Below are 21159 nucleotides of genomic sequence, written 5' to 3' on the forward strand. Positions count from 1 at the left end.
CTTATCCTCACTGACACCTGACAACTGCCTTGCATGTTCCAATAGGCTGTCTGTAAATAGGCCTTTGTTTGATTTATTGCCATTAGTGTTTAACTTTAGTAGTATTAATAGTCCCCTTAATTGTTCTTCCTCCTTTGCTCAGTGGCTCCCTATCGTGCAGTGGACAGGTTGTACAAATGATTATTTTAACCCCATCTCCCACCGTGTCTTTCCTATTTTTAATAAAACTTCGGCACGTTATCTAGGCCCACTCCCCTTGTCACCCGGACAGAGACCCATGGCGTCCCACTGTTGGGTGTTTTATGGCAATAAGGGACGACGAGGCCGGTCAAACTCACCCTACTGGGTAGGCACGTATCCAAACTGTTCCCAAACCCTTATCTATGACAACGTATCCCACGGCAACGCTGTTATGAATCGGGACACCCCCCTACCGATAACCAATAAAACTGTCGTGGAAATAAATGTCATGGACCCACCCTTTAGTGACTTCTATCAGCCCCTTAAACACACATATCTATCCCACAGCCACATTAAGAAGTTAGTTTTAAGGGAGGCTCGGCCTGTCAGGACTCAACCTTTTCCCCTTGGTTCCTCAGACCCGGGCACTTTTGGCTGTGTGGCAAGGCAGCCTATGCGGTGCTTCCTCCCAATCCTAGAGGTGTATGTACCATTGGTTCTATTTTAATAAAAGGAGGTGGCATTTACGTTAAGACCTGGCAGCCCAGTTCAGTCGGGCGGGTTCGACGTTCTTGGGGATGGTGGGAGAGGGCAAAGGGTGCGTTGTCCTCTGTAGTATCTTCAGTGGTCTCATTTAACCCCGTAGGATATATGTTATTGCGTGAGCAAGTATTATTCCAATCGTTAGCTATAGAAACGCTAGCCAACACCACTGCAAAGGGCTTTAGCTTAGTTAATCAGCGATTAGGTGAATTAGCAGATTATTCTTTTCAGAATCGCTTAATGATACAATTTTTGTTGCAATCACGGGATTTTTGTGAAACCCTCATATCTATGTATCCACAGTTTAAAGATAAGTGCTGTATCTCTCTGTCTTCTATTTCTGGAAACTTAACTGAAGTGATTAATGACCTTCAGGCCTTGGGAACTGCTGTGCGTGAGTCCAGAGAGACCTTCCGCTTCTGGTCATGGCTGGAGTGGCTGGGCCTTGGAGCCTATAAGTCTTATTTTCAGGCCCTTTTTGTGTCGCTTGTGGTGGGCCTCTGCCTCCTCTGCCTCGGGTGTGCTTTTGTTAAGGCCTGTGTTCGGCGGATGGTGGGAAGTGCCCTTATTGCCTCGGCCACTGAGACGCGTCCGCTCGTAGGAGCGGACGCTGACTCGGACACTGAGGTTTAGGTATGTTGGGCGTTGTCGGCCGGAGCATGGGGGCATGTTAGACCCCCAAGTTTGGCCCCAGGGCCATACAACAAGTGCTTCGGCCTCCATCCCCCAACGGAATTTTCCCCCAGCCCCCAGAACTGCCACTGATCACATAGCTGCTCAGAAAGCAGAACTTGTAACAGGAAACAGCACCTTGCGGTCGGCCGACCTGAGGAGGGGAAGTTTCCCCCAGACGGTTGCTTCCTGAGTAGAGATGCTGGGGGCCGATTGCCTCCCTTGTATGGGCATGAGCCACTCGCGACCCTGCAATTGGCTTATTGTAAATTATGACGAAAAATTCGTTATATATTGTTGGCCCCCCCCCGGGGACGGGCAGAGAGAAATCGAATTCCCGTCGAACCGTATCCAGGATTGATCACCCTGCAGTCTCTCTCCTGGCTCACGCGTTTCCCAGAGCCTGACTGCTTGCCGGCCGTAATGAAACTTTCGTGGTTTGTATGTGTAAGTAAGATTAGCTGTTAAGGATATCTGTATTGTTAGATAAGAGGCAGAGACTGGTTCCAGCCGCCCCAAGGCTCCTGCTAGGGGAAACCCGTTGACCAGGAAACCTTGAACGCAAGGGGGACCAGTTGAGCCTCGCAATTTGTGTTTAATAAGATTAGTTGCTGCATGTATGATTACTAATAATACCAATATCACTTTTACTAACCCCTGGGACGACCTGAATAATTACTGGGACTTAGAAAAATACCAGGGCCAGCTTCTATTTGTAATTGTAGTGTTTGTGTTATTTGTTCTAGTATTATATTGTAAGCCCAAGCTGTAACTAATTGTGTTATCCCTTATCCTTATCTGTGACTCATTTAATAAATCCTTAATCTTTAACACTACGACTGATTGCTTGCGTTATCCCCGTCACTACCCTTGGGCACTTGTCACCCCCCCCCCCAGGGCATCCAGTGATCGAACCTCCGCCCTATTCCAACGCTCATTACCCGGTAGATAACGGGCACCTGGTGGCCATATCGGTGGAGCGAGGGGTGAGAGCAATCTGTAATCAACAGTTGTTTGCTTCTGTGCTGATTTGAACCTCTTTCAAGTGGTCCTATGGCATTCCATGCAGAAGCAAAGGTGCCTCGTCTCATCATTGGCAGTGGCACCATCACCTTTCTAGCCCTGCTGTGCCTTCCCATTTCCTCTGGCATAGCAGGGCTGAATCTGGTCCATTCTCTTATGGCTTATACACATTTGTTTTTTGTTCTTTAATTATGGGGGTACTTTGTCCTAAATAAGTGTTTTATCTAGTTTAGCATTCTACACTAACCATTTCATTGCTTGTCTTTGGTAGCAGGCTCTGCAGATCATGGTATAGCTGAAGTTAAAAGGTGAGAGGTTTGGTTTGAAAGGTTGGCAAATTAGCCAGTCAAGACCAATTATCAGAAGTTCCTTTGTGACTGGTGCCTAAGTCTCAATGAAAGTCCATGGAACCTTGGTGCTTTAAAAAAAAATTTTGGCTGTCTGTTTACTTTTGGTAAATGATACATCTCAAATAGATTTCATTAGGGATGTACGTATATGAGAATGTCTGTGGATGTGAAATTGAGACATCAATGTTTTAAAAACACCAAATAACATTTGTTTACTAGAGTTCATTTGTAGATGTGGTTTAACACTGAGATGAGGTAAGTATAAACTAGTAGCTTTTGCATTTACTACTTCTGCACATACTGAGTTCAGACACTAGATCAATAGCTTTTTTGGTGTTACAAGGATTTAAAATGTAAGGTAAAAAGCTGCTGTTAAATGATAGTGCTGGATATTCACTCTGTAGGGTTCCGCGGACATGAACTAAAATAAAATATCGGTATAGCAACAGCACAGACCCTGTTGAACAGCTGCAGTAATGTATGTCATATTTCATCAACTGTATGTTAAATGCAAAGAAGAATTTAACTTTCAGGGCTGAGATACAGACAAAACCCAGGCAATTCAAAGGTAAGGCTGACATTTCATCTTTATCTGTTGTCATTTTCCTTTTTAAATTGGTAACATTTAATTTAATGCTAATGAAAAGTGAGGGATAAATGCATTAGTTTGAGCCAGGAGCACCATGGGTAGATACTATGCAAGCCTCCACACACAGGTATGACAGTGCACCTGAAGCCTCATTTGCATTAACCCTGCTCTTCTAATCCTGGTTACTTTCAGTTGTGCCAGATTATAAAGTGGGTCTGTGATTTTAAGGACTAGCAGACACCAAAACTCTTGAGTATCTGTGTCCTCGGTAAGATCTGAAACCCAGTTCTCTAGCTGGACTGCTGGTATGAACACTTAAGCTTCACCACTGAGACTCTTTTTTCCTCCCTTTGATTTACCTCTGGTTGAATTAAAATCTAAATAGCATTCCTAAATTTGAATATCTTCACATTTGACTGTGCATCAACTAAAAATGTTAATAATTTAAAATTTATTTTATTTTTAAATGTCATTGTTTTGGAGAGAGTAGGGTCAAAACACAACCTCTGTGTTGCCCTCTTCAGAAAGGGGCCAAACTGCAAAAATCTAATCACTGTGTATAATTATATAAACAACAGGACTTAGCAAAAGAACAGAAAAACTGCAGTGTGAAAATCAGTTTTCAGCTTTGCATAATTCATTAGAATAACCCTCTTCTTCTATCCATCCCCAAATGTCCCTGCTTTGATGTGAGTGCTTACTGGAAACATGACACTCTTTACACACCACTGCCTTCCTGTTTTTGTTGTTGTGGCCTTGTCCTTGAACACTTCCAAAATAAAATGCAAAGATATGATTTGATTCTAGTCATTCAGAAGCACAAGTTCCTCCCCTTTCACTGAAGTGCAGCCAGATTCTGTAAATCAGTATACTATAGCCCCAAATGACCTAGCCCATAGTTTAATGCTTACATACTACAGTAACACGTACACCACCTCCTGCCAAAGATTGTTTCTTCCCTTTATTCCCAAATGCTACTGGTAGATCTTGAGTTCTAGTATTTTTCATTTCTATAGTACCTTTCATGTGGTAGGATTCCCAAATGCTTCAGAATCTGTGCCCACTGCTTAAATACAACTACCTTAAGCAGTGAAAGTGAGCAGCGAAGTACCTAACCAGCATGGAAGGATAAATGTCTGCCAAGGACAGGGGGGATATTATGTAAAAGACCATAGCACCCAGTATCCCTAGCCACCAGCAGAGCCCCATAGTGCTAAATGCTGTAATAACAGAGTTCAATCTTTCTCTAAAAAAGTTTATAACCTAATGTTCAGACTGGGCATAGTAAATATTTAGAAGAAATGAGGGAAAGCAGATGAGAGTAACGGTAATATGAAGGTATGTTTACACAGGACAGCTAGATTGTCTTGTGTTCGGAAGCCCAGAGAAGGTTTGTGTGTAGGTCAAGATGGTAGATGAGGGCCTGAACTAGAATTTCAGTGCTGTGGACAGGAAGAAGAGGCGAAATCTTAGATACTATGGAGGATGAAGTTGAAGATTTCTATGAGATTGAGATATGCAGGATCTAGAAAGAAGATGGGGTCCAGGATGTAGGCATGATTGAGAGGGAGGATGGCAGTGGTGAATGAGAGAAAAGAAAGAGGAAGTGGGGGAGGGCTTGAAGGGAAGACAAGGAGCTCTGTTTAAGTTGAGGGTGAGACGCATGGAAAAGATGTAGGACTGGACTGGAGACACCTCTAGGAGTTAGGGTAAAACTGATGTATTGGTTTAAAGATAGTAGTTGAAACTGTGTGAAGAGAGGATTTTCAAGAAATTAGGAGAAGGTGAAGGATAGAGAGGAGAGGAAGTGGACTCACTGAAAATGATGCTGAAGGAATGACAAGAGAAGTTGGAGAAGTGGCAGCTGAGAAAGGGCAAGATTTTAAAAAAGGTTATCAACTGTGCAGAAGCAGTTAAAAGGTCGAGGAGGATGGAGCAGAAACCTTGGAACTGGACACTTAAAGCACTTGGTGAGAGCAGTGTCTAACCGTGGAGGGGAATGGCAGAAACTAGACTGAAGGGGATTTAGAAGGAGAGGAACTCAAGTCAACAGTTATAAGTAAGTGATTTGTTCAGCCAGTTAAGAGGTGAAAAGAGATTGGATGGTAGGTAGGTAGGGACCAAGCTTTTTTGTTTACAGAATGGGGGAGAGGACAGTATACTTGTGTCCATGAAGGGTAAGAAAAAATAGGACGCTGATCCTTCAGTGGCTTCTTTAGTACCTTCTCCATCCTTTTTCCAGTAAATCATGTTTGTTTTCTTGTAAACAACTTTCACTTTCAGGAGCATATTGGAGTTAAGATTTTTGTCCTTTAAACAAACTATTAGTGCTTTATTACTAATCAATGACATCACAGTTGTGTTTTTAATAAATTTTTCTGTGGCAATTAACATTTTAAACCTAGAAGCACTGTGAAAAAATGTATTTTTTTTATCTTTAACAATACCAAGGGGTATGTGGTCAGATTCTCAGAGGTGGAGCAGATCTTGTTTAAATATACATCCTAACAATCCTTAAAATACTACTGTGCATGTGCTTGTGGCCACTTTCCTCAGTTCAGCTTCACAATAAAAATGCCCCAGGTGACCTATTTTCAGAGATGGGGTAGCAGGGGAAAGAATGCCCTGAGATTCCTTTTATGGATTTCCATCTTCTTCCTGGGCTTGAGAACTAGGAAATTAGCTGGGGCAGGGGAACTTCCTAGTTGATTAGGTGGATTGAAGGGTGCAGTGGAAGCCCATTGGCTCCGGTGCACCCAAGGGGAGGATTAATTGGCACCCTGGAAAGAGGAAAAGGCCTTTGTTTTGGAGGAGGGGTTGAGGCTCAGAAGGAATTTTTCCCTCACTGACCAATTGGCCTGGGCAGTGTGAGATTTTTTTTGGCTTCCCCTTAGCTGCCCAGCCCCTGTTGAGTAGGTTAGGTTGCAAAGAGGATGCTGTTGCATCTTGGCAGGTGCTCAGTGCCAGTCATCATTCACTAGGGGAGTCTGGTTCCACGACAAACTACAGTTGGAAGCAAGATTAGAAGAATGCATCTTTTAAGAGGTTGTGGGGGATGAGATTGAGGCTCCTAGTGTGTGGTACAGCAAGGAACCAATCCCTATTCCTCATATATTTTTAAACATCTTAGGAACAAAAGGGGTCCCAGCAATAGTACTGAGATCAAGTTAAAGGTGTGGAAAGGGAGGCTTGGGAGTAGCTTCCCCCTAGTGATGCAGATTACAGGGGGGAAAAATGACCTGCACCTAATGAGTTATTGCCAGATAGTTTTCCCAGATGTGTGTAATATATTAAAACCAAAATCCTGATGTATTGTCTGTGTTCCTGCAGTGTCCAAAACAATGTTACATACATCATATTGTAAAACAGTTGTTTAAGACATTTAATTTCTTTTCTAAATTGAGAGTTGTGAAGCTTAATCATGTTGATATTCAAGGTTCCCCTTTATTTAATAAGACTTCCAGCTGACTGTCCCTCCTTTTCCACTGGTCAATGCATATCATTGTACCCAAATGCAACCACAAAGTTACATGTACTGGAAGTAATGTTGGCCTATTTGTGTTTTAGTGATATTTTTGCTCCTAAAAGTTTGTCTTTATCAACTTTCAGCCTAAAAGCACTTTTTAAAAGCAAAGTCTATAAAATTATGAAAAGCTACTCACTAGTGATACAATTGTACTATTTGCCTTAGCTTTAGTATTGAATCATCCCAGCAGGATAAAGAAGGTAAGCAAATGTCAGCCCATTTGAATGCTCTTCAATCAGCTTGATATCAATAAGCAAATAATTTTGTGGACTTTCTGTGAATAACCTGTTCTAATTTATTTGCAATTTGACTGAAAAACAGTTTTGACTTGGTTTTCTATTGATCTTTTATGTTAAAAGAAACATTTGTGTTTACTTATTGCTACACCAGTAGAGGCTAAACTATTTAGGCTTTTCTACTGAATAATCTGACAAATATAAAAAAGCATTTTTGACATAATTGGATTTTTTTTTGTTGTATTACAGTTGATCTGGGAAATAATGTTTATATTTACTTACCATCTTACTGGGGCTAAGTTTGTCTTTTTAGGATTTTTATATTAAATATCCAGATTTAATTTAACTGATTTTAAATATGGCTATGGCTTAATTCGTTAGGTAATAAATTCTTACACACCAAAATGAAATTCTGTAGAAGTATGACACACACTCTCTCTAATAGATACTTATTGCTCAGCTCAGAGATTCTTACTACTTTGGATATTAATACCGTAACAGTTCATGAAATGTGTGTGTCAGTTTTTAAATGAATATTTTATTGATCTAAAAATCTTAATTTATAAGTAAAACTTACATTACAGTAATAAATCCAGGGAATTTAAGGATTATATTGCATTTACAGTGAATTGTGCTGCAAGAATAATCTACCTTGCCTAATGCTCTGACCTTGTCCTTTTCAAATTCCTTAGGACTACTAGCAACAGTGTTACATGCTCCTTATTATTTTTTGCCTCTAAGGACCTATATGCTCTAGTTCCTGCACTTCTCTACTTTCCCGTCATCACTCCTTTTGCTCTACCCCTAGCCACTTTATTAGCTGCTTCATGCTCCCAACCGTGGTCATCTTCCACCTAGTTCTCTTAAGTGCTCTTGAAAAGATAATAGTGGCTTTTTGTAAAGATACCATGTTTACATCAAGCCCATTGATAACCTAAGTATCTCACAGTTCTTTCTGAGAGCGGAGTTCCCTAGTAAAGGATTTGAAGATTGGTTTCTTTTATGCTTTAGTTGTCTTAAGCTGAAGTTAATATAAAATGTTCCAAATGTTTCTACTTCCCAATACCTGTAATTGCAGTCCTGTTCTCCAAAGCCTCTGGAAAAGGAAGGTTTCAGGTCAGAGGAGTTAATCTGTGGTGGAAGAATGGGAGAGAAAGCCTCTTCCTAGAACCTAACAATCACCATTTTAAAAAGGGAGGGGCCTCTGCTTCAATTAGCTGTTTCTTGCAAAGCAATCTGGAAATCACCCCACCAAGACTGTGGCATGCTGGAAAATGAGAAAAAGTCTGTTTCTTCCATAAACATAGCCTCTCATAGCAGAATAGATTAAGGGGAACTAGGAGGCTGTTTAGAGCCAGCGAGCGTATTGCTGCTTGGGAAAGAGCTCTAAAGGTTTATATGGGTTATCTTAGCTTTCTGTGATTTGTTACATGGTAGAAAGGGTAAAGTGGTGTGGTGCTGTTTTTCTTAGGGGGTGTCTCTTCTCCCTCCCTTATTTTGTGCTGTCTATATTAGAAGAAATGTGATTTTCTATTATCTTCATATTAGATAGCTGTTGGTAGTTTTAGCTCTTCCCCCTAAAAGTACTGCATGCCACAGTCTTACTGCCCAGTAGCATAGTAAAAAAAAAAATATTGTTATAACATGCAACCTTCTTCATTACTGTGCTTATATTAATATTTTAACTCTTACTTGTTCTATAGTAAGTACAGGGTAGCACTTTTCAGTTAAGCTTCTCACGTGTGTGAGAACTACTTAGAGCACAACTAAGGTATTATCAGCCTGAGTCACTGAGGTCTGATCTACACCAGTGTGGGGAAGTTACGCAACTTCAGCTACATGAATAACTTAAAATCTACTCACTGCGCTGAGTTGACAGCTGATGCTCCCCTGTTGACTCTGCCTGCGCCTCTTTCTCCAGTAGAGTACCAGAGTTGATGGGAGAGCGCTCGGTAGTCGATTTGTCACATCTAGACTAGACGTGATGGATTGATTGCTGCCCATTGATCCTGCAGGTAATGTAGACAAGCCCTGAGTCTCACCCTGAACTGAGAATAAAGGCCCTCCTGACTACTAGTCCCTTGCCACATGTGATCCTAGAGGACACTCCACCCTACATATTTATTTTGTGAAAACCCCTCTGTTTGACCTAAGTTATAATGCAGCATCCCTTTCTTGGAAAAGTAACTAAATGAGTGATTATACCTTCTCATTTCTGCCACAAGGGAGGGGAAAAAAGGGTTTAGACTAACCCTGTGGGGGGTTTCTGTGAATGTATACATTACCAAGAAATTAACTTTTATAAAGGTAGTAAAATGTTGCTGTACAAAAATGTCATTTCTCAGAAATGCCATGAGATAATTTCACATTGTGTCTAAACAGCTGTAGAAATTACCTCTAGAATTAATCTACTAACATGAGGCACTAGTCTCCGAAGTGGCATCCTATACTTGCTCTCTTACAACCCTCAGAGAGCAAAAATGGAGCCATAGACAAATCAGTGAGAAACCATGGTGGAGCACTGACTTTAACTGCTGCAGGCCCAGCCTATATAATGAGGTTGCATTTTTAATCGGTGTCGCTTATGTAAATTTCATTTGCACAATGAGATGCACTGTAGGTGGGTGAAGCATTAAAATATTAAGGGATAACTCTCTACTTTTGATTTTAATCTTGAAAAATTTACTGCTGTATGCTGAAAAAATGAAGTTTTCATTCTGCTTCAGCCCATGCTTCTTCCAGCATATAATTCACAAGAAAACAAGAGTTCAGGTTACCAAAGAAAAATGCTGAGAAATATCAAACATACCTATCTATATCTAATACTGACAGCTTCTTCTTGTTTAATGATTTCACCATACATTAAGCAGTGGAAGCTGTTGTCTAGATTGTTGGAAAAGGTGTATGCCCTTTAAGGGTTAGTAAGCCAGGCAGTGACTTTCTGCTACAGACTAGGTCAACTGGGGAGGCTGACCCATTCCTCCCCACCTCCTGCTGACCAGAAGAGAGGGGAGGGACTCTACAAGTCCATGCCAGTGCAGCAAAAGCCCTCTTTTCGGTGGAGCAGCACCCACTTTCCCACCTGTGGAGATATACCAGATACTGGCAGAATACACTGGGGGCATTGCAGTAGTTGCAATGAGATTTTGGAATTAAATGATAAGCTTTACAGTAACAAGTCACCGGGACCAGATGGCATTCACCCGAGAGTTCTGAAAGAACTCAAATGTGAAGTTGTGGAACTATTAACTATGGTTTGTAACCTGTCCTTTAAATCAGCTTCTGTACTCAATGACTGGAAGATACATTAGCTATCTATCTGTCTATCTAACGCCAATATTTAAAAAGGGCTCTAGAAGTGATCCCAGCAATTACGGACCAGTGAGGCTAACATCAGTACTGGGCAAATTAGTTGAAACAATAGTAAAGAATAAAATTGTTGGGCAAAAGTCAACATAGTTTCTGTAAAGGGAAATAGTGTCTTACTAATCTATTAGAGTTCATATAGACAAGGGGGATCCAGGGGACATAGTGTACTTAGATTTCCAGAAAGCCTTTGACAAGGTCCCTCACCAAAGGGTCTTACATAAATTAAGTTGTCATGGGATAAGAGGGAGGGTCATTTCATGGATTGAGAACTGGTTAAAAGGCAGGGAACAAAGGGTAGGAATAAAAGGTAAATTCTCAGAATGGAGAGTGGTAACGAGTGGTATACCCCAAAGGCCAGTCCTAGGACCAATCCTATTCAACTTATTCATAAATGATCTGGAGAAAGGGGTAAAAAGTGAGGTGGCAAAGTTTGAATATGATACTAAACTGCTTAAGATAATTAAGACCAAAGCAGACTGCAGAACTTCAAAAAGAACTCACAAAATTAAGTGATTGAGTAACAAAATGGCAAATGAAATTAAATGTGGATAAATGTAAAGTAATGCATATTGGAAAAAATAACCCCAACTATACATACAATATGATGGGGGTTAATTTAGCTACAATGAATCAGGAAAAAGATCCTGGAGTTATTGTGGATAGTTCTCTGAAGATGTCCACGCAGTATGCAGTGATGGTCAAAAAAGCAAATAGGATGTTAGGAATCATTAAAGAGAGGATAGACAATAAGACAGAAAGTAGCTTATTGCCCTTCTATAAAGCGGTGGTACGCCCACATCTTGAATACTGCATACAGATGTGGTCTCATCTCAAAAAAGATATACTGGCATTAGAAAAGGTTCAGAGAAGGGCAACTAAAATGATTAGGGGGTTGGAACGGGTCTCGTATGAGGAGAGATTAAAGAGACTAGGACTTTTCAGATTGGAAAAGAGGAGACTAAGGGGGGATATGATAGAGGTATATAAAATCATGAGTGATGTAGAGAAAGTAAATAAGGAAAAGTTATTTACTTGTTCCCATAATACAAGAACTCGGGGCCACCAAATGAAATTAATTTAAAATAAATAAAAGGAAGTTCTTCACACAGTGCAGAGTCAACTTGTGGAACTCCTTGCCTGAGGAGGTTGTGAAGGCTAGGACTGTGATAGCGTTTAAGAGAGAACTGGATAAATTCATGGAGGTTAAGTCCGTTAATGGATATTAGCCAAGATGGGTAAGGAAGGGTGTCCCTAGCCTCTGTTTGTCAGAGGGTGGAGATGGATGGCAGAAGAGAGATCACTTGATCGTTGCCTGTTGGGTTCACTCAGATAAAATGGATTGGTAAAGGATTTAAAGGAGCAGAAACAGGCTGTTTATGACTCGTACAGGCAGGAACCAATATTGTCCATAGTGTCTCTCCCTCCGCCACCTGCCACCCCCCCATACAGTTGAGGGGGTGGGAGGATAGTGAGGGGACCAGAATATGTAAAGAGGAGAGTGACAGAAGCCCCCTCCGTATCGGTTTATGGAATTACCTGCACTTTCATCTGTGAGGTATGCCCAGGCATTTAAGAGTAAAGTTGGCAGCTCATTAAACCACAGCATAGCTCCTGTCCTCCTTTCAGTGTAGCTGGACAATGTTGTATATGTTCATAAGGTAGACATTACAATTGAACTAAATATTAGAAATTCAGTATAGGAAATTGCACAACAACGGATGGATAAGATGGACAAGGCTTTCAGTACAGCAGAGAAAGTCTGGACACATCAACAGGGGACAAATTTTTACACTTTATCAAATTGAAAGTTATTTCAAACAAGAGTCCCACAATAATGATGCTTTAGTACGGTTGAGTTGTTCATTAATGGTGTATTGTTCTTCAGCAACCAACAGTGACAGGATAGGTATGGGTGCATTAAAATAGATTGCTCTAACTGGAGCACATTTAGGCCAAAGGCTTTTAACAGAAAGGTAATAGGAGTGACATTCTCAGGCATGTTATACAAACAGAAAATATCAAAATAGCTCTATTATAAGAAGCAGCAATCAGCAACATATCTTTACAACAAAAATAAGTTTCCAAATTAAATAATTAACTGCACTGCTCATGAGAGCTAGACACATATATACATTTCCCTGCACACGCTCTTCCTAAATATCTTTTTCAAATACGTAGGTGCAATACAACTTTCCCAGCAATCACAACACAAGCGAGGTGCCCCACAAAGTAAGGCACAGAGAATTTCTCATGGCCACAAACCTGCAGTTCCTACTCAGTCAATACTCCTAGTAATGTTACATAGAATTTTGCCTAAGAGTCAAATAAGTAGGCCCTTAGTAGTGGATAGCACACTCCTATGTGTGGAGTTACTTTAGGTGTAGAACTCTTAATATATAGAGATATATTAAGATATAGAGATCTCATATCTCTGCATGATTTATACAATGGCTATTAAAACATTTGAAATGTAAATCATTTTTGTGTGCATGCCATTTAATTTACAAAATAGACTTTCAGGCAGTGGGGCACATCTGTATCAGAAGGACTGATTACTTTACGAAATAAAGAAATAAAACTAGTATATCACTTTTACCACTGCATTTTTCCCTTATACTGTATGTCACACCAAACAGATAATATGATATGCCATGAAGCATTTTAATATGACTTTGTAATTAGAAAGCAAAAACATTTTCTATAACAGTTTAGTCTTAAGTCTTTATGTACACAAATGGTGTTCATAACCTGAAGCAATATGGATTTAGTTTGATAATATTTTCTTTACAACTGAACTATGTATTTCATTCACTAAACTAGTTAGTACAAATTAATATTAGTGATACATATAAAAAGATGTAGTCAGTTACAAACCTGGCAGTATTTTTAGATATATGTATGTATTTTAAAGTCTCGTGAAGGAATGATAAAAAAGTCTGGAATCCCTTTAATTAATGGAGCTCTAGTAAGAGATTTGCACTTGTATTTCTCATTAGCTTACAAGTAGCCCAAGTCAGTCTGGATACACTGCAGCAGAAGTTAACAAGAGTGCCTAAAGCTTTGATAAAACTTAAATGCAGTAAGTTCCATTACATTGTATTTCCGTTTAAATGTATAAAAAATAAAAAACTAATGGAAACTTATTGGATAAAAATATTAACGTTCAAATAAAACTGCACTTACATTTTCAAATCAGATTTAATCAGCATGACTTGAATATTTAATTTAGTTTTATGTGCCTTCTACTATCAAAAAATATTACAGATCTACCACTTATTTTACATTAGGTATTTTTATTGTGTTATGTTATGAATCACAGGCTTTCCCCACAGTATAACCCATATTTGAAGGCTTCATCAAATTTGTCTGTACAATGCTAAGTATATTTTGAATGATAAATGTCTTTGTACAATATTTACAAATTCTCTCCACTGTGATAAAAAGGCAAAATAAATAAAAAGCTTAGAGAAAGGAAATGCTGCCTAGGCTTTGGGCTTTTCCTTTTATCTTCCCTTAGCGGATGCTAGACTCCTCAGGAGATGAAGTTGGCTAGCCAGGATTGTTTCTCTTCCTCTTATTTGGGCTGTGACTGGGATCTTGTTTCAGCTCCTGGTAGTGCACCTGTTTAAACACAACATTCAGAAAGAAACTGGTCAGGTGGCCACTCACCAGCAGGAAAAAAAAAAAAAGCACCAAAGGAACGAGAGAGTTTTTTTTTCCTTGGAGGGAAAAAAGTGCTATCCTGCTTCAAACTGTATGGGATCTGCAGCTGGGCTGCAAAAACAATAGAATGATAGATCTGGAGTAAGAAGAAAAATCAGAATTAGGAAAATCCTGCCAGGAAATAAAATAGGGTATTGATTTAGTGAAGTCTTTTTTGTTTTCCTCACAAAATATTACGTTGAAAATCAAACAGTATCCAGTTGAAAGAGATCAATACAAATTCCTTACAATCTGTTATTTAATACATTCTTCAGTAATGCAAAGCCCACACCACGTAGAGGGGCAGATTCAGACATAATGTATGCAAGTGCAACACCAAGTATGAATTTAACCCAGCATCTAAAAATGTTAAAGCCTATCCTATTGATCTACCTAGTGATTTATGAGAACAACGTGCTGTAACACTTAACAGTTCACGTAAGATCCCACACCCCAATATAAGCAGCAAAGAGTCTTGTGGCACCTTATAGACTAACAGACGTTTTGGAGCATGAGCTTTCGTGGGTGAATATGAACTTCATAACACTTTTTTTCTCTTTTTAAAGGGCAACCTCATCCCCTATGGTAAATAAAACAACGATTTTCACCTTAGAAAAATAAGTGACAACAACAACCCAAATTCACAGTGCTACCACAAGATACTGGGCAAAACAGCCTGCCATTGACTGCACTATTGAATTTCCTTTCATTATCTGATATCCCTATTTCCTCTCTTCAGGGGCTGATGGCTTCAGGCAGCACTTCCTACAACAAACTCCAGCACAACATTACTCCAGTGATATTTACAACAGTCCCTGGCAGTTGGTTAATAGCAACTCTGTCACCCACTACCATTTCCCAAACCTTTCTTTACTGATTGCCCTTGAGGCTCCCTAAAGACACAACCAAGGCAAAAACTAATTCCTTAAGTGTAGAAGACTCACCAGCCTGTTTGAGTTTCAATTTCTATGGGCCAGAGAATATAAAGTCAAAACAAAATAATACAGTTTTTAAAATTATAAAATAAACCAAAGCCATAGCATTATTAATCTAATGTTAAATTGACAACCATATGAGAATTAAAAAAATATATACACACCACTTGTACATCTGAGGGAACTCTGGAAAGGAAGTCAAGTATCTCATTGTTATCAATTGCGTATGGACTGCGCAGTTTCTTTGTAAATTTACTGATGCCTGGAAAAGTGATAGTTCAAACGTTATTAAAATCTCTTGAGTTTTTATATCAATTATTTAAAAAAACATTTTTTGGCAAACTTCTGACAAAGATTTTAAGATACATGTCATAGGCTGATTTTTCGCATTAACTTAGTGCACCGTGTACTCAGGCCTGGGTCTATGCTACAAAGTTAGGGTACCGTATGTTGACTTGCATTGACCTAGTTGTGGCATGTCTACATCAAAATTTGTCTTCTGTCAACATATGCACACCATTACAGTGACACAATGACATCATCTTCCCCTAGTGACACCGTGCAACTGTAAACACTGCATTTCCTATGTCAACTCTAACTGCTCTCCTGCAGCTGTCCCACAGTGCCCCTATTCCTGCAACAGTGGCCTCTCTGGTCACAAACTCCACAGCCAAGAGGTCACAGAGACCCAAAGCTGCCCACCACCTCCTCACCCCTCCTTTAAAATCCCCTGTGTGTTTTTGAAATTCCTTTTCCTAACTGCCTCCTCCTTGAGGAACACACCTACCAGCTCACCTTTGTTGTGTGCATCAGACCTTGCCAGCTCCAGAGGCACTAGAAGCAGTCCTGCTGAGAGCAGGCAAGACATTCTGGACCTACTTGTGTAGGGAGAAGAGGCTGTGCTATGGAACAGCCACAGAAATATTGACAGCTATGTGCACAGAGGATGCTGAAACAGGGGCCTGAGAGGGATGAACAGTAATGGCACCTGATAGCAAAGGAACTTTGCCTGGGATACCAGAAGGCAAGGGAGGGCAACAAAAAAATCTGGTGTTGTCCCCAGACCTGCAGTTTTACAACAAACCATGTCATTCTTGGTGATGACTCCACGACACTCTACAGAGCACTGTGAATGCTTTGCTGGAGCCTGAGGAGGAGATCCCAGCTGTGAACAGTGATGAGGGGGTGGATGTGGACAGGAAAGGGGTAATTTTAAATTGTTGGACACAACAATTTTATTTTAAAAATTACTTAAACTATTTAGCTGAGAGAAACACGAAGCTTTAGGCCAACTCTTACTAATTGTTTCTCTGGCTGCCAACCCAGGGGAGTGACTCCCACTATTTAGTCATGGGGGGTCTTTTACATACTTTATTTTTCTGTGTCTTAATCATGGCATCCCCTAATCACAATTATTAATCATTTTATTATTAAATAAAGAAAAGAAAACAACGAGTAAATCACTGGTGACTTCCTTACAATTGCTTGTGTCTCTGTCTCTGTGGAGAGCTTTAAAAGAGATTACACCCTGGAGATTGAACCAGTCCAGGGGATGCTTTTCTCTTAGTAAGTTAAGACCAAAGTATATTGTTTCCTAGAATTATTGTGAATGCAGTTTAGCATCTTATTAGACACTGCAGCAAATTATTGTTGCTTCTACATAAACAGCTTAAGCTTAAATAACCAGACAGTTTATAATTGGAGAAAGTAAGCAATCTTAACTAATCCTATGAAATTGAAGAAAATATTTAAATTAGTTACCTAGTAGAAGCCATTTCAGGCCAATTAACCAATATTAAGAATCTTAAATCCAATTAAAATCCACTATTTCTGTTTGCCAAGGTTTAGCCCATCTCTTCTCCAGGAAGACATGGTTTAACCATCTAATGATTAACAGGAGAAAGTTAATATTTTAAGTTACAAAAGCACAATAATATCCCAATAAAATCATTACAAGGGTCTTGGCAGTGTCTTAGGTAACTTTCTCTCACCAAACCAGGTTGACGTTTTGGGGAAGCTTCCCTGGTTTCTTCTGGAGTCTTCTGTGTTTTTCCCAGCTGTCTGTGGCAGCTTACTGGATGGATAGGATGGGTTGTGAGATGCTTGCTGTCTAAGAAGCGTAGCCAGGGGCACTAGGGGCAAGGGGCTGTATGCATGTGTGAGGTGCTCACTTCAGAGTTTTTACACCTGTCTCCTTCCTATTTTCAAGGAATTATAGAAAAACACACCCTTTTGAGGTTTTTAGATTTAAAATTTTGAGATTGAAAGTTGCTTGCTGTCATCCTTTCAGGGTTGGCTTAGGTGACACTTTCAGCTCTTGAATATGCAGTATTTCTTTAACTGCCTTTGTTCTTGGGGATGGAAAGATCCAGATATCTTTTAAAATTAAACCTTTTTCTTTTTGTTCAGTCCATTTTCTAAGATATTTTTCAGTTTTATCTTTTAATCTTTTTCCAATCGTCCAAAACATTCCTGTTTTTATACAAAAGTTCTGTTCTTAAAACAGTTTTTTTTTAAATTAAATAATTCAAATAGTCTTGAGCTTAAATAATTAAGTGTTGACGACTTTGGAGATTTGATTCTTCTATTCCGGAGTTGGTTGAGGGTTTGCTTGTGCACTGCCAGAAATTAAGTTTCCATTAATATGAATATCCTATACTTAAATGGCTTCTCACACTAGTTGAGCAAGGTCATTAAATTCCATGTTGGTCCATAAGGCATTTTAACATTTACACAGCAATGACATCAGGGCTATATTCGGAAGTTTTCATTTAGCTAACATTTGGAAGTCTGCATTTCACAGAGGTGTTTGTCATTTCAACATTTAAGAAATAAATAAAAGTTTAAAACATCTCCAACTAAACATGTTTTTCTCTAACGTGTTTAAGAACACAAGTAGATTTTCTCGCAAGAGTGTGGGTGTTGGTAGAGCCCACCTTACATAAACTTATTGCTCTGATAACACACCCTACATTCCTTTCACAATCATGTTTCGTCCTAAAATACCAGTGTTTACATGCTTTATTTCTTGATATTTGCTTGTCCATGGGAAATAAAAACAGAAACCTGGAATTTCTTTGATTAGGTTTAACATTTCCTAACATAACTAGCCAAATATATGTATTTCCAAACATTCTGACTATAACCTTGTTAAAGCTATATCTTAATATTCAGTAAAGGTGCAAACAAGTTTGTAATGACTTAGGAAATTAAGTCGAATTAATGTAATTTTTGCATCAATATTGAGGTCTTTCCTCCACAAGAAAGGGGGTGGGGATGAGATGTGGCAGGGACCATACTGTGAGGCAGAATCTGTTTGAAACTCTGCTGGAGTCAAAGCCACTTCTATCAGGTGAGTGAAGATGTGCTGATGAAGGAGAAAGAAGCATGGGATAAGGTGGTATGGTACTCCGATTACACAATTCACATCAGATCAGTTCCTGTGCTCAGGTCTGCTTTTCAATTTTTTCGTTTGTTGAAGCAGGCAGGAGGGGGCCATACAGAATAAATTGTTTAGGGATGTCTCTTCTATCCTCATGAGAGATGTCAATGAAACTTACATGGAAATATTCTGCAATCCTCTTCCGAAGATTTGTTGAAGCAGGCAGGAGGGGGCCATACAGAATAAATTGTTTAGGGATGTCTCTTCTATCCTCATGAGAGATGTCAATGAAACTTACATGGAAATATTCTGCAATCCTCTTCCGAAGATTCCTACAGAGCACATCCTTGTTTCTTATCCCACAATAGGAGACCTTCCCACATCACTCTGCAAGAAATTTGGCTGACACTGCTGCAATAAACAGGCTAGCAGCATACAGGACCAGGTGGCTTTGGGATGTCAGTTGCAGCTGGGTTCTCTGTGCCTTTGTCATCCTGAGCAGTGAGCCAAAAAAATCACCACCATCTGTGAAAACAGTGCCATTATTCACTGCACTTCCCTTATACCTGTATCCAGAGAGGGGTGCCAAATAATCAAGACTTCAGTGCAACAGAACACTCACCATGGTTTGAGCTGCTGAGCGGTGCTGTAGTGAGGTGCTCCAAAGCTAAAGTGACAATGAACATTTCACATTAAAGGTATGTAGGGGGATAATGTAAGACAGTTTTGAGACTTATCTGTCCCTTTCCATTGTGACTGTATATCAGTGCTGTTTTTGTCTGTTTTAATCAGCAACCTCTAACAAAGTGGCCTTGAAAGATGCCCCTGAATGTCTGACCCTGATTAGGAGAAAGAAGAGGATTCAGAAGGACTTGCTCTCTGACACCCTCCCATCTTCTACTGCCTCAAGTCTGTGAATATAGGGCTTGGGAGGAGCCATATGACCATGAGAGACTGAGAATGGAGAGAGCAGTTGCTGCAGGAGAGGGAAAAAGACAGAGGTGCAGCGGGAAGCGCACCAGGACATCATGAATTTGCTAAGGCAGCAAACTCAGATGTTGCAGAACAGTATTGACCTACATTCCCAAGGTCCTGGACTCAGCAGCCTTTCCAGTTATTGGAGAACTCCACAGTCGCAGCTTGCTACATCCCCCAACGTACCAGATGGCAGCCTAGTCTACATCCTTATCCCTACCACTGCACATGGGTGGGACAAGAAGAAGAATCATAGCTACACATATACAGAACTGTGAAAACCACAGGGTGCATATGTAGCCACAATCTACTATACTGTAGTAGGTTTTACATATTTGAATATTAATGATCACTCTTTTCTTCCTTTTTACTTGGCATTTTCAAGTATGATTCACCCTTTCACAGTGATGGTAGAAGACTTAATTTTGTTGTCTGTTTCTTTGCACACAACGTTCTTTTTTGGAGACACTGTATCTTTATTAGTTTGCTTCCTGCTGTGAATTCTGTAATGCTTGGTGTAAACACCCACTGATATTTAATCTTCGTACACATGACAGTCACTTTCATAAAACCATCAGACACCATGATTATGGTTGACTGTTAAGAGTCTCTTTAATGCCTCCTTTAGCCATATATCTCCAGTTGGCTCTTCTATTAGCCCATGTATCTGGCTGTTCAAATTCAGCAGACACTCAGTCCACCCTCACAGTAGCTTTTTCCCCTTCATCCTCACATATTATGTAATACACAATAAACAACTATAACGACGGAGATGTTGGCCTTGCTGAGATCCTAGCTAGTGAATAAACAGCACCAGCACCCTTTCTGTCTACCAAGAGCACATTCAAGGTCTTTACCTGCTGAGCTAGTAGCTGAATCTTTTTTTGGTGCTGTTCAGGTAGCCAGTGTACAGCTTCAAGAGCCAGGGTAGCAATGGGTAGGCCGGGTCCCCCAGAATCCCTGTTAGCATTTCAACATCACCAGTGGTAATCCAGTGGTCATGGACGTACGTTCCTGCTTGCAGCTTTTTGAGAAGTCTTGTGTTCTTAAAGATGAGAGTATCATATTGCTATCAATTAAATGCCCCTGGTGGTCCACTAGCACTTGCATAACCATGGAAGAGTATCCCTTTCTGTTGATGTACACAAAGACAAAGTGGATTAGTGCCTGAATAAGGATATGCATGTTGTGTATCACCCCAGTATAGTCCGACAACCCGACTGCTGCAAATCCAGCCACTATTTCCTGTACATTACCCAGCATCACAGTCCTGTGTAGCAGGAGATGCTTAGTGGCCTTACATACTTGATGACAACTGCCTCCACTGTGGATTTTCAAATTCCAAACTGATTGCCAGCTGACAGACAGCAATCTGGCGTTGCAAGTTTCCACATCATGATTGCCACTTGCTTCTCCACTGTTAGTATAGCTCATTCTGATGGCCCTGTACTGGAGGTCTGGGGCAAGCTCAGCACACAGATACTGGAGTGTGGCCTGTCGCATCCAAGGGTTCTGAAGCCACTGCTAATCATCCCAAACCTGCATTACAATGAGATCCTATGAATCAGACCTCGTTTCTCAGGCCCATAAGCAGTGATCCACCATGTGGAATGGCTCCACAATCACCAGCAGCCACCTGGCATTTTTTTCATCATCCCCATGAGTATCTGGTTATTG

At 40.2% G+C, this 21159-nt stretch overlaps 1 protein-coding gene across 4 annotated transcripts in view; it reads right to left on the reverse strand.

Annotated features, from left to right (window-relative positions):
• MCTP1 (multiple C2 and transmembrane domain containing 1) overlaps positions 1-21159 on the reverse strand; it is a 543194-nt gene that overhangs the window by 60428 nt on the left and 461607 nt on the right. For 3 of the 4 annotated variants that reach the window (XM_050943875.1, XM_050943872.1, XM_050943877.1), the window contains 2 exons: positions 15290-15387; positions 12340-14109 (listed from right to left, as the gene is read on the reverse strand). In XM_050943875.1, coding sequence (XP_050799832.1) covers positions 14038-14109; positions 15290-15387 — 170 coding nt within the window. In that variant the 3' untranslated portion in view covers positions 12340-14037. Of the gene's footprint in view, positions 1-12339; positions 14110-15289; positions 15388-21159 lie in introns of those variants that run through there. The other variant, XM_050943873.1, reaches the window with a different exon arrangement.

This window comes from Gopherus flavomarginatus, chromosome 3 (genome assembly GCF_025201925.1).
Source record: "Gopherus flavomarginatus isolate rGopFla2 chromosome 3, rGopFla2.mat.asm, whole genome shotgun sequence".
Classification (NCBI taxonomy): Eukaryota; Metazoa; Chordata; order Testudines; family Testudinidae; genus Gopherus; species Gopherus flavomarginatus.